We start from the raw sequence: 13,639 nt of genomic DNA on the forward strand, positions 1-13,639 counted from the left end.
TAATAGATTCATCTCTTTCTCCTTGTTGTTTTATCAGTTTTTGCCTCGTATTTTGACACTCTGTTGTTAGACACATACACATTAAGGATCGTTATGTCTTCTTGGAGTATTGACTCCTGTCATTATGTAATACCCCTCTTAACTTTCCTTGCTTTGAAGTCTGCTCTGTCTGAAATTAATATAGGTATTTTCACTTTCTTTTGATTACTGTTAGCAATCTCTCTCCATCCCTTGTAATATATACGTGTCTTGATATTTAAAGTGGGTTTCTTATAGACAACATGTTGTTGGGTTTTGTTTTTGAAGTACTCTGACAATCTGTCTTTTCATTGCTGTATTTAAATCATTGATGGTTAATGTGATTATGACATAGCTGGATTAATACCTACCATATTTGTTATTGTTTTCTATTGTTGCTCTTGTTCTTTGTTTTTGTTTTTTTTTTAAATTCTTTTAGTGGTTGCCCTATAGTTTGCAATATACATTTACAAATAATCCAAGTCCACTTTTCACATAACACTATACTGCTTCATAGGTAGTGTGAAAATACTTTATTATAACAAAATATTCATAATTCTTCACTCTTATCCCTTATATCATTGCTGTCATTCATTTAACTTAAATATAAGCATACAACCCCCCATGCATAAGCCAACATAAATACATTGTTGTTATTAAAATTTGAACAATCTATTTATTATCTTTTAGATCAATTAAGAATAGGAATAATAAACTTTTATTTTACTTTCATATATTCATTCTCTGCTGCTCTTCCTTTTTTTATGTAAACCTGAGTTTCCAACCTATATCATTTTCCTTCTCTCTAAAGAACTTCTTTTAACATTTCTTGCAAAGCATGTCTACTGGCAAGAAGTTCTCTCAATTTTTGTTTGAGAAAGTATTTATTTCTCCTCACTTTTTAAAAAAGACTTTTTAAAGAACAGTTTAGGGTTCATAGCAAGACTAAGAGGAAGATTCTCTTTCACTTTTGAAGGATAAAATAAAGGGCACAAAATTTTAAGTTAGTGGTTTTTCTCCCAACACTTTAAATATTTAATTCTACTCTCTTCTTGTTAGGATGATTTCTGAGATGAAGTCAAATGTAATTCTTACCTTTGCTCCTCTATAGGTAAGGTGTTTTTCCCCCCTCTGGCTTTTTTCAAGATTTCTTCTTTATCTTTGATTTCCTAAGGTTTGAGTATGATATGCCTAGGTGTAGATTTTTGGGGATTTTTTTGCATTTATCCTGCTTGGTCTTTTCTGAGTTTCCTGGATCTGTAGTTTGGTGTCTGACATTAATTTGAGGAAATTCTGTCATCATTGTTTCAAATATTGCTTCTGTTCCTTTCTCTGTTTATTCTCCTTCTGGTATTCCCATTGCATGTAAATAGCACCTTTTGTAGTTTTCCCACTGTGCTTGGATTTTTTATTTTAGTCTTTCTTTCTCTTTGCTTTTCAGTTTTGGAAGTTTCTATTATCTTGTCCTTAAGCTCAGAATGTTTCCTCAGAATTGTCCATTCTAATAATGAGCACATCAAAGGCATCCTTCATTTGTCACAATGTTTTTGATATCTACCATTTCTTTTGTTTCTTAGAATTTCCATCTCTCTGCTTATATTATCCATCAATTCTTGCATTGTATCTACTCTTTTCATTAAAACCCTTCGCATATATTAATCATAGTTTTAAAAAAATTCCTGGTCTGATAATTCCAACATTCCTACCATATCTGAATCTGTTTTAATGCTTGTTCCGTCTCTTCAAATTGTATTTTCTGTCTTTTAGTATGCCTTACATTTTTTTGTACTGGATAGAAGGAACTGTAATAAATAGGCCTTTAATATTGAAGGGAGGGGAAGCATTCTATAGTCTTATGATTGAGTCTTAGTCTTTTGGCGAACCCATGCCCCTGGTCTTTGAGCTTCACCAGGGATTCTCAGCTTTTCTTAGGTGGAAGAGGATGGCTAGAAGGGCTGGAGTTGGGTTTTTTCCTTACCCCAGATAGGGTTAGGCTCTGATAAAACTCTAGCAGGTTAAGTTCTGATAAAATAGTTTCTCCTGAGGTTTTATTAAGAACAGAATGCTCTAGTATATTTCAAAATGGTTCTTTTTCCTCTCTCCCTGCCAGAAGCATAAGGGGATTTTTTTCTTATAGTCGTTAGGGCCTGGTAAAGCTCCTGAGGTAAAACTCACAAAAGCGTGTAAGTCCCCCTGTGACTGTGTCCTCCTTGAATTTTTAACTCTCAGGCTTGTTCATGTTAAGCCTCTAGCAGTTTATCTGTTACAGTTCAGGTGTTCCTACCACAGCACTGGTTGCCAAAGGTGGTTTCTGCTTGTGGATTTCTGCTCTGCTAGGCTGTGATTCTCTGTATCTGACTGTCTCCAATGTTTTTGGCAGCAGTTTGCCTCTGTGACCTCCCTTATCTGATTGATCTAAGGAGAGTTGTCGATTTTTCAGTCAGTTCAACTTTTTACTTGTTAGGATGGAGCGGCGACTTCCAAGTTCCTTACATTCAAGATCAGTTACCAGGAATCCTTCTGATGATTTTATTTCCATGTAAAAGGTTACTTTTTTTAAAGGTTATATTTTTAGTATATAAAAGCAGTCTGGCCTTTTTGCGGACATATCTCTTGGGTAAATACCTGGGAATACAAGACTGCATCATATGGTAAATGGAGAATTTTTAAAGAAACTGCCGATTTTCCAGAGTGGTTGTACCATTTTATATTCCCATCTACTGTGTTTGATAGATCCAGTTGCTTCATAACCTTGCTAACACCTGTGATAGTCCATCTTTTTAATTTTAGCTATTCAAGTGGTTGTGCAGTGGTATATTTTTGTGGTTTTAATTGACGTTTCCCTAAATGCAAATGATGTTGGGCATCTTTTCATGTCCTTATTTGCCATCCATATATCTCCCACAGTGAAATATATATTCAGACCTTTTGCCATTTGGGGACAGGAGTTGTTTATATTCTTATCGAATTTTAAGAGTTCTTTATGTACTCCATATAACAATCCTTCCTTGGACATGTTTTGCAAATACTGTCTTCCAGTCTGTGACTTGCCTTTTCATTTTTGTTACAGTGTGTTTTGAAGAGCATAAGTTTTTAATTTCAATGAATTAACTGGAGTTTATTGAATTTTATAGTTCATGGGTTTTTTTGTGACCTATTTAAGATGTTGCAAAATTCAAGGACATTAAGATTATCTTGAATTTTCTTCTAGAGTTTTTCAATTTTGTATATGGCATAAAGGGTCCTATTTCATTCTTTTGCATGTGTATATCCAGTTTTCTCAACACTATTTTTTGAAAAGACTACTCTTTCCCCATTGAATGGTCTTAATACTCTTGTTGAAAATAATCTGAGCATATATGCAAGAGTTAATCTGAGAATATATGCAAGTGTTTCCCCCCGCCTTATGGAACCTTTGGGGTTTTCTACATATAAGATCATTTTGTATGTGAACAGAGATAAGTACTTTTTCCTTTCCAGTTGGGATGCCTTTTATTTCTTTTTCTTGCCTAATTACTCTGGCTAAAACCTCTAGTATTATGTTGAATAGAAGTGGCAAAAGCAGGCATCCTTATCTTGTTCCAAATCTTAGAGAAAAAGCTTTTAGGTTTTCACTAAATAAGATTATCTTGAACCAGTTGAATTTGATTTTGTTTTTTCCTTTTTCCTTCCAATTTGCTCTTATTACTGGTTTGTAGCCCTCTCATAGATCTTTACTAAGGATTTTCTTTCGTTTTTGGGCCCTGAAATCCAATTTTTAGTTCCCTACCATTATAAAACTGTTTAAATCTAGGAGTCAGCAAATGTCTTGAGGGGAAATTGAATGAGGAAAGAATGTTAGACTTTATCTGTTATTTCATTTTTCTGAGATGAGATCTTGGCCTTTGAATCCTGGCTGCTTTGGTAGTCCTGAATTCCAATTTTTGTCTCCCTAGCCCAGTGAGACTGCTGCAAACTTTATGACTCTTTCTTCATTGTCTTCTCTTTTCTGCTTAGAAGTCAGTAAATGCAAAAAGGGAATAAAGAGCCTGTGAATATAGAGCTGATCTTTGTGTGATTCCCAAACACTTAAAATTTTTTTATCCAGTTTTTATGGTTGTTTTGATACCAGCTAAGTTGGCATAGCCAGAAGGAGAAGTCTAGATGCATCATTTTAAAATGTGAAACATATTTCGTTATGAGATCTGTTGCAGAAGATGATATTTCATTCAGCTATTTGTAGGTACAAAGGTTACTGGCCTTAATCCAGAAACAAATTATCATTAGCAAGTATTAAGATGATAGTTTAATGATCTGAAGATTGTCATTAAAGTTTAAAATACTTTTGTAAATATGGCACAGGAATAATTTTTAAAATGTGAGCAATTATAAAATAATTATAGGTTATCTTTATCATATGGTATTTAATATGTTGTTTTGCTTACGTTTTAAAATAACAGAAGAAATACATGCTTGTTGTAATAAAATCAAACAATATAGAATATAAGATGTGAAAATCCTCTTCTTTCTTAATTGTACCACCTACCCCTCCACCCCCAATAGTAACCATGTTAATAATCTGATATGAATTTTTACATGCAATTTTTCCTTTAATTACAGAAGTGAGATTATAATATACATTATGTTTTGCAACTTGCTTTGTTAACTTATTGTGGTGTACATCTTTTAAGGCAGTATATGTAGATCTGTTTCACAAAGGCCTAGTACTCCTTTGTATAGATGTATCATTTTACAAAGCTATTTCTTAACTTGCACATTTTGGTCATCCCTCCCCTTTTTGTCTATTACAAACAGTAGTACAAAGGAGATCTTTTGTGCACCAGTGAGGGTGGTATAACCTATAAGTTGCATCAAAAGTAAGAGTACTGTGTTAAATTTTTTTTTTTTTTTTTAAACGCCTACAGCACCTGATCTTCCTAGGTGGTCTCCTATCCAAGTACTAACCAGGCCCGACCTTGCTTAGCTTCTGAAATCAGATGGCATCGGGCATGTTCAGGGTGACATGGCCATAGACCTGTGTTAAATTTTTAACAGATATCAAATTATCTGTTACAGATTATCAAATGTTCCTCCTAAAAAGTTGCATCATTTTATATTCCCATCAAGAATATGAGAATGTTCATTTCTTTGTACTGGCATCACACTGGGTGTTATTATTAATCTATACTGCCATTACACTAGATATTAGCAATCTATTCTAATCCAAAAAATGAAAAACATTAATTTTATTTGAATCTTTTATTAATAGAGTAGAATATACTTTTCATATACTTATTGGCCTTTTAATTTTTTACAATTGCATATCTAATTTCTTGCCAATTTTTGTTTTGCTTTGAACATATATTTTATATATTATAGATACACCCTTTGTTTTGTACATTGCAAATATTTTATCTGGTCTATCTTTTGTGTTTTAAGTTTGTTATGATATCTTTTGCCATGCTAGTTATATCTGTCAAATGAGTGAATTTTAAAAATTAGCTTTCTACCTCTGTGTTAATCTTCAACTTACTAAAAGGATTTTTTGATTTTGCATTTTGAGTGTGAATTCTCTTTTGTGGTATCGTTCTAGATTTTTATATTCTGTTTAATATTTCTGCACTTGGTTTAGTATGTGGTCTTACGGATCTACAAGTTAGAATTCCTAATTAACATTCTGTGACCATTCAGTCACTGAGAAATCTTGGGACTTATTCCAGGAGCATTAGAACTTGCCTTAAAATAATCCTTAACAACATTTTATAAGCTATATAAATGTCTAACCGATGTACTATATACTCGAAACTAATGATAAAATACAATTAAAAAAAAATCCTTAATAGGATTTATACTAAGTTGATATCAAGTATGAGTCATCTGCTCTTTTACCCAGTCCCCCAAATCCCCTCCTACATTCATTTTTTGAAGATTATTTTTTGGCTATAAAATTCTAGATTGGCAATTTTTTTTCAGTACATTGATATTTTTAAAAACTTTACTGTCATCTTCCTTCCATCTTTACTCTTAAGAAGTCAGCTCTCAGACTGTTGTTTCTTTAACAATAGTTCTCCTGCCAACCTCCCTACCCAGCTGCCCTTTGTCTTTGGTTTTCTGCTATTTAACTACACAGTTAATCTGGTTGGTATGTAGTGGTATCTGACTGAGATTTTAATTTTTACTTCTTGATTTTAATGAAGGTGGTTACCTTTATATATTTATATGTACTTTTCTATATGTAGGACATGTGTAGTTCATCTATTGATATGTTAAAGGTTTTGCCCATTTTTCTGCTGTGTTCTGTGTCTTTTTCTTATGATTTAAAGAAATTATTTTAATATTCTGGATATGTTCTTTGGTGTTTATGTGTTCCACATATCTAATACATTTTCACTTTCTTAATAGTGCCTCGTAATGTACAGAAGTTCTTAATTCTTATGGGGTCAAATTTATCATTTTTTTACTTTACAGTTATTGTATTTTATGTATTTAAAAAAACTTTCCGTATTCCAACATGACAAAGATATCTTCTTTTATTATCTTCTAAAAGCTTTATTGTTTTGACTCTCATAATTTACTTCTTATGTATGGTGTGACTGCACTTTCAGCTTGGATTTTAGTCCCCAAAAGGAATTCTGTTGTCCCAGTACCAATCCTTTATCCTTTCCGCACTGCTTTGCAGTGCTCCATTTGGTAGTTCATGTAATTGTAATGTTACTTTTTAGTATCTGTTGATTAAGTTTTTGGTCAACTTTCTGTGAGTTTAGTAGTACTTTAAAATAGATTTGCTTTTTGTGACCACTGATACTATTTAAATTTGAGAAAAATGTGAGGCACTTCAGTATCTAGATAATGTTTTATGCTCACATTGTAACGTAAGAGATCAGAGAATCTCGAGACCTACAGAAAAAACAGGGAGAAAACTATTGTATATTTTTTTATTTTTTGTATTTATTGCTTTATGTAGCACAGTAATGATTAAATAAAAGATTGAATAGAGATATTAGTGATTGTAAGTACACATGGATATATTTAGCAAATTTCCATTTAGGAGAAACTCTAATTTAGATTTTGTTTTATAAGGAAAGCAGGAGTTACCTTATAATTAATGATTGGTTATTCATTGTTAAAACAAATATGTGTTCCCATTCTAGGTTTTCCAAAAACTTTTACAATAACAGTAGGCTCCCTTGTAGAGATATGTGCTTGCTAATGAATAGGCATTGTATCCCCCTTGAGGTCTGTTGTGTCAGAAGGGGAGAACCAGAATTAGCATATTAAATGACAAAGTAGAACACAGACTTTATATTCTGGAAGAACTCATGTGAGAGAGGTTCTTAAATTTTGTCAGAGCGGTACAATAACTAAGAGTGCTTGCCTTCTTTTAGTTATAGTGAGAGCAGTGTGCACATCAAGGGCTCTTAACCTTCCAGAAAGACTAGCTGATTGTACAGCTAAGATGACCCACTTCACCTTGTGTGTTCTCTAAGGATGAGTATGAATTTTAAATTTTGGTTGGCTCGAATCCTAAAGATATAGGCAAGAGTGCCTTCTTGTCAATAAAGCATACTTGGAAAACCTAGAATGGGAACACATATTCATTAGATTTGTTTGATAAATGGGCTTGCTATAAAAATTTGATCAGGATCTCAAAAGGAGTGTCTTTAAAAAATTTTAAACATTTAAAAACTTTTCATAGTTAATATCTACACATGATGCCAAATTTAAAAGGTATAAATGGTATATAGTACAAAGTAAGCCTGCTTTCTCTCTCCCCAGCCTCCCAACTCTCATTCATGGAGTTACCAGTTTGATACATATCCTTCCTTAGATGTTTTGTGCATTTACAGACATGTATATGTTCATGTATGTGTATGTCTCTGTCTACAGATACAGAAATATAGACATATATATAGTGTGTGTATGCTTACAAACATACTGTGTAAATAGTTCTGATTTTTTTAACTTATAGTCAAAATAATATCTTAATTTTTAAAACAAGGCATTTAAAATCCACTTTATAGATCTGTCTTGTTATGAAATCTGTAGATCTGTATTGTCATGAGTAAACAATTATAGTCAAAGTGAATCTCTCACAATGATTTTGAGTGAGATTTTTCTTGTCATAGTTTTATACATGCTGTGATTATATTCAAATATTGCTTCTACTTAGACTGCTGACATACCACTGACACATAACATGCTTATACCCAAATATATATGTTTATATCCATAGATTTGAGAATGCCAATTATATTTTAAAAATATTTTTTTCTGAAATGTAGCACTTCAGAAGTAATTTCAGTGAGAACCTTTATTTATACAAGTATATTAGTTATAGTGGAATTAATAAAGAACTGTGTTAGATATGTTATGACCTAGAAAAGAGTATTTATTTTTTAATGAGCATAACCAGGCACTATGCTAAGTACTTTCTGTAGAGTATATTATATAATCTTTAATTAATTGAGAAGTGATTTTAATTTTATAGATGTGAAAACAGAGGCTCAAGAATTGAATACTATGTATACCTTATTATAAGATTGTCTTCTGTTTTCCCATTTATAAGATTAAAAAAATATATTTTTTTTTGTCAAAAATAAGTTTGGTTAAGTTTATCATTTATATACAAGTGTCTGCTTACAGTATTTAATTCGTATTTATACATTTTGAATTTATATTAATATAAACATTGATATATTACTATTAAACTAATATAAACATTAATTTAGAAATATTCCTTTTTTATCTACTTCAGTGTCGATGAAGCAAATTTATTCAGACTTTTCATATGTATTTTTAGTATTAATGGTTTTCCAATTTTTGAATAGTCTTATAGTTCTATATAAGATAGTTCTATATAGGATAATGAAAAACTTACCTTCTAAGGTATTTGACATTAATCCCGTTTTGAATCAATGTAGTATTATGTTGTAGCTGGAAATTATAGCCAGATGTCTCTATTAGTATAACATTAGTAAAGGTAGTTTTTCATTAATACATCTTGTATGGGTATTATTCATGATCTCCATGACATATTCACTTAGTCTATTGTTTTTTGAAGTGATTTATTCATTCTGCTAATGTTTACTGAACATACTACAGACCAGAAACTATTTTAGCATTGGCGGTAGATTGGTGAATTAAACCAAAAATCAACATTTTAGATACCTACATTCAGTTTGGAAAGACAAACAATAACATATGTAATGTGAATCAGTGATATAAGTGCTCAGAAATCACAATAAGAAGATGTAGATTGAGGAGTGTTCTTTAAAATGATAGGACAGATCTCTACAGAAGTGATTTGAGCAGATACCTGAATGACATAAAATGTAGATGTCTAGAGAAAGAACTTTCCGAGCAGTTGCAGAAGCCCTGAGGTTGGAGAATGCTTTTGTAGTCTTTGAAGAACAATAAAAAGGCACCAGCAGCGAAATATAAGTTCTTGTTATTGCTTCACATCCTTGACTACGTTTTTGTTCTGTCTTTTTAGATAGAGACATTCTAGTGGGTATGTAGTAGTATGTAATTGTGGTTCTAATTTGCATTTCTCTACTAATGGTGTTGAGTACTTACATTTTCATTTGCTTTTTGGCAAAATCTGTATATATTCGTTATGAAATTGTTCAAGTTTCTGTTCATGTTTTAATTGAGTCGTCTTTTTATCATTGAATTGTAGAAGTTTTTATGTATACTCTAGATGCAAGTTCTTTGTCACATATATGACATATATGTACATGTCATATAATATAAATAATATTTTCTATTGGTCTTTGGTTTGCATATTCATTTTTTTAACAGTGTCTTTTGATAATCACAAGTTTTAAATATTAATGAAATCTGATCTATCAAAAAATTTTTTGTGTGGTTAATAATTTCTTTGTCCTCTCTAACAAATATTTGCCGACCTCAAGCAGATTTAGCTTTTAATTCTGACTATTTGGGGACTCCATTAGAAGCTATGATCTCTCATTTCTCTGGCTACCATGTGAAGAATAGAAAGTTGCAAGAAGGGAAACAGTAAAGAAGCTATTGTGGTGGTCTAGAAGAGAAATAATGCTACATTGGACTGGGTGGGGTTGTAATGGTGGAGGCATTGAAAAGTCTGGAATTAAAGGTATAGGTTATTGAATTTGCTTATTGGGTGTGTGGTATGAGAGACAGACCAACATGGAGAGAGGCAGTTAGAATGATTCCATATTTTTTGATTTGAGCCACTGGATAAAAATGGTGGTGCCCTCTACAGAATATCCATAACTACTACTGACCAAGGTTATTTCAAACTCTGATCTGTTTGCAAAGTAGTATGCTGTCTTATATAAAGTAATTGGAAGAGTATCCCATAATACAGATGACTTTTTAAGAATTCAAATATATGGTTATTCTCTCTTTTCTAAGAATTTTGGATGAAATGTTGCTCTTTATTTGTACACATGTAATATAGTTAATGTGTACACTTGGAAGTATATATGCTGTAGAATGGAATCTAGCGATATAATACTTGATTGTTTCAGTTTTAAAACTGCTTTTTTCCCCCCCTATTTTCATTTCTTACCAGTTCAAAGCTTTTTTGTGCATTTATAAAAACAAGTTAGCTTTAGTAAACCTTTATGGAGATGATCTTTGATCACAGTACCTCATAGCTACCATAACACTATTTTATATGTAGTCCGAAGGGTACATTCTTAAGCATTGAGGTGATTCTTGGCTCTCCTATAGGCTAAATATAATTCTATTCTTGGAAATTAGTTAGAGCAAAGATCTAGTTTTTTGCCAGCAAAAATCAGTTTTAGTAGAGAGTTCATCAGTATTGTGTATATGTCAAGTCTTGAGTTTCTGTTCAAATTTAGGAGCTAGTTTATGATAATAGAAAGAATTTTGGCAATAGGAGTAAGAAGGGAACTGAGTTCTAGTCCAGCTATATGACCTTAGGCAAATCATTAACTTTACATACCTCATTTTCTTCACCTGTAAAATGAGAAGTAATTGGTTAAAATTCTTTTAAAATCTGAAATCATAGTTTCTTATTACTTTTTGTATAGATTTTGGTTTTATAAAGACTTATTTGAACTGTAATGATACTAAAAACATTGGAAAATCAATCTTTGGGTGATTCATTAAAAAAAAAAAATGAATTGAGGCCATCTTGCTTGGCTCATAGAATGGTATTAAATCTGAATCACTGTTACCCATATCAAACTTAGCCCTGTGACTGATAAGGCTACCTCTCTCTTTTAGTAACAGTTTTATTGAGGTATAACTCACATACCATACAATTCATTTATTTAAAGCATACAGTTGAGTGGTTTTTAGTATATTCACAGAATTGTGCAACCATCACCAGAATCAAATTTAGAACATTTTTATCACCCCAAAAAGAAAGTACCCATGAGCAGTCACTTCCCTTTGCCTCTCAACCTTTCAGCCCTAAACAGCCACAAATCTACTTTTAGTCTTTTTAGATTTGCCTATTCTGGACATTTCTTATAAATATGTGGCCTTTTGTTTCTATTTTCTTTCACTCAGTATAAGGTTTTCAAGGTGTATCCATATTGTAGCATATACCAGCACTTCATTTCTTTTGTTGTCAAATAATATTTTGTTGTACACCACATTTGATCTTTTTCATCAATTGGTGAACATTTGGGTTGTTTCCATTTTTTGGCTATTATTAATAATGCTGCTATGAACATTTGCATATAAGTTTTTGTATGGACATAAGTTTTTATTTCTCTTGCATGTATACCTAGGCCTGGGGTTGCTGGATCATATCAAGAACTCTATATTTAATCTTTTGAGGAACTGTCAGGCTGCTTTCCAAAGCAGCTGTACCATTTTACAGTCCTACTATCAAGCAATGTATGAGTATTCCAATTTCTCTACATTTTCCCCTACACTTACTATTATCTGTCTTTTTGATTATAGTCATCCTAGTGGGTGTGAAGTGGTATCTCATTGTGGTTTGCATTTCCTGATGGGTAATGCTGTTGAGCATCTTTTCATGTGCTTATTCAGGCTACCTCTCTGACTGGCTGACTTTTCTTTTGGGATGGGGATGTGATGTGGTTGGAAGTTGATCTGCTTAGCTCTTTCCCTAAAGTGTCAATTAAGTTTCCTGAAGTATCAGTCAAATAAGCAGTGTCTTCTCACTCCTAGTAAGGAGTAAATTGAAGCCTTAATTTAATCCACATACCTGTTTTCACCTTGTTTATTTCTGTAAAATGTAACAACAAAGAATTTTATTGGAAATCTTAGTTGGGATTGTCACCTATCTTTGGGTGGGGGACAGAACTTTCATCCATGTAACTTTAACACTAAAATCTTAGCAGTTTGCTCAGTCTTCAAATTTTTCATGATTGAGACTTATACATAGAAAGCAATATGGTCACACAAAGTTGAGAATGAAGCGTGTCTGAGAATTTGGTGGAAAAACCTCTTCACTTTTATGGTAGCTCTATTTCTCTTATAAAGTTTTCTGAATTCATATAGGATGCGTAAGGATTGTTTTTAAGGACCATATTTAACTTATGTCACTTAGCCTTAAATAGGTTAGTTTAAAAGGAGAGTCGTGTGGTAGGAACTTATTGAATTAAGAATATTTAGTTTAAGTGAGATTTTGCTGTTGAAAATGTTAATTTGCTGCAGTCTAGATTTGGTCTTTATCAATTCAGTCAGATTTATTCTATTTTTTTTTTTTTCCATTCCAGAAATACATGCTACAGGATTTAACTATCAGAATGAAGATGAAAAAGTCACCTTGTCTTTTCCTAGTACTCTCCAACCAGGTAAGAGATGTAGCTTTTGTAAAATCCTGTGATGAATAGTGACATCTTCCAAAAAAATTTATTATGTGTTCTTTTCCCCCTCATTTTTTTAAGCAGATTAAAGTCAGGCAATCAGGGGGGAAAAAAATAAGAGGAAAAAAAACATAGACCAAAAACTAATGGTCTTTTTACACTAGAACATAACGCACTGTTTTTCACCTTTTCAATTTAGTTTTTAAAAATATATTTACCTAGCTCCGTCTTTTACTAATTGAATCCAAGTCTAAGATGAATGTCCCGCAGATGATTTTAATGTACAGCTGGAGACTAGATAGATGTTATAGAGGGCATCAAAGGAAAGATTTGTTGATGTTACTATTATTAGGTATAAAAGCAAGAAGAAAATAGAAGACTTTCCAAGCTTAATATAGAAGAAATTATATACAAATCAATTGGTAAAGCACCTAAGACTTTGATTAATGAACTATTGAAAAGCAACAGATAATTCATGTGAAATAAAATGCAGATGACTAATAAACATGTGAAAAAAGTCAGCCTTCCTAGTAATGAGAAATACCGAAACAACAGTTACTGACATACCAGTTTTTGCCTGTCGTGTAAGTTGAAATTTAAAAAAAAGATTCTTGATGATATGACTGCCTTGATGTTATTGGTGAAAGTGTAAATCCATGTAATTTATTTAGAAGCAGTCTGTATCAAGAGACTAAACATGTTCATGTCTTTTGACTCAGCAATTCTGGTAAGAAGAATATATCTTATAGTAAAATCATAAATACAGGAAATGTTTTATGCCTAGAAATATCTATTGAGACATTATTTAAGGCAGTAAAAAATTGGAATTAATACGTTTTTCCAAC

The 13,639-nt window shown here is 32.0% G+C and overlaps 1 protein-coding gene and 1 pseudogene across 5 annotated transcripts in view; one reads left to right on the top strand and one right to left on the bottom strand.

Annotated features, from left to right (window-relative positions):
- Window positions 1–13,639, top strand: part of LOC105308380 (puromycin-sensitive aminopeptidase) — a 65,046-nt gene that overhangs the window by 16,359 nt on the left and 35,048 nt on the right. For all 5 annotated transcript variants that reach the window (XM_011384331.2, XM_011384332.2, XM_011384333.2 and 2 more), the window contains one exon: window positions 12,705–12,782. In XM_011384331.2, coding sequence (XP_011382633.1) covers window positions 12,705–12,782 — 78 coding nt within the window. The remainder of the gene's footprint in view (window positions 1–12,704; window positions 12,783–13,639) is intronic.
- Window positions 4,914–5,032, bottom strand: LOC111733475 (annotated as a pseudogene).

The sequence above is a fragment of the Pteropus vampyrus genome, unplaced genomic scaffold, assembly GCF_000151845.1.
Source record: "Pteropus vampyrus isolate Shadow unplaced genomic scaffold, Pvam_2.0 Scaffold570, whole genome shotgun sequence".
Lineage (NCBI taxonomy): Eukaryota > Metazoa > Chordata > Mammalia > Chiroptera > Pteropodidae > Pteropus > Pteropus vampyrus.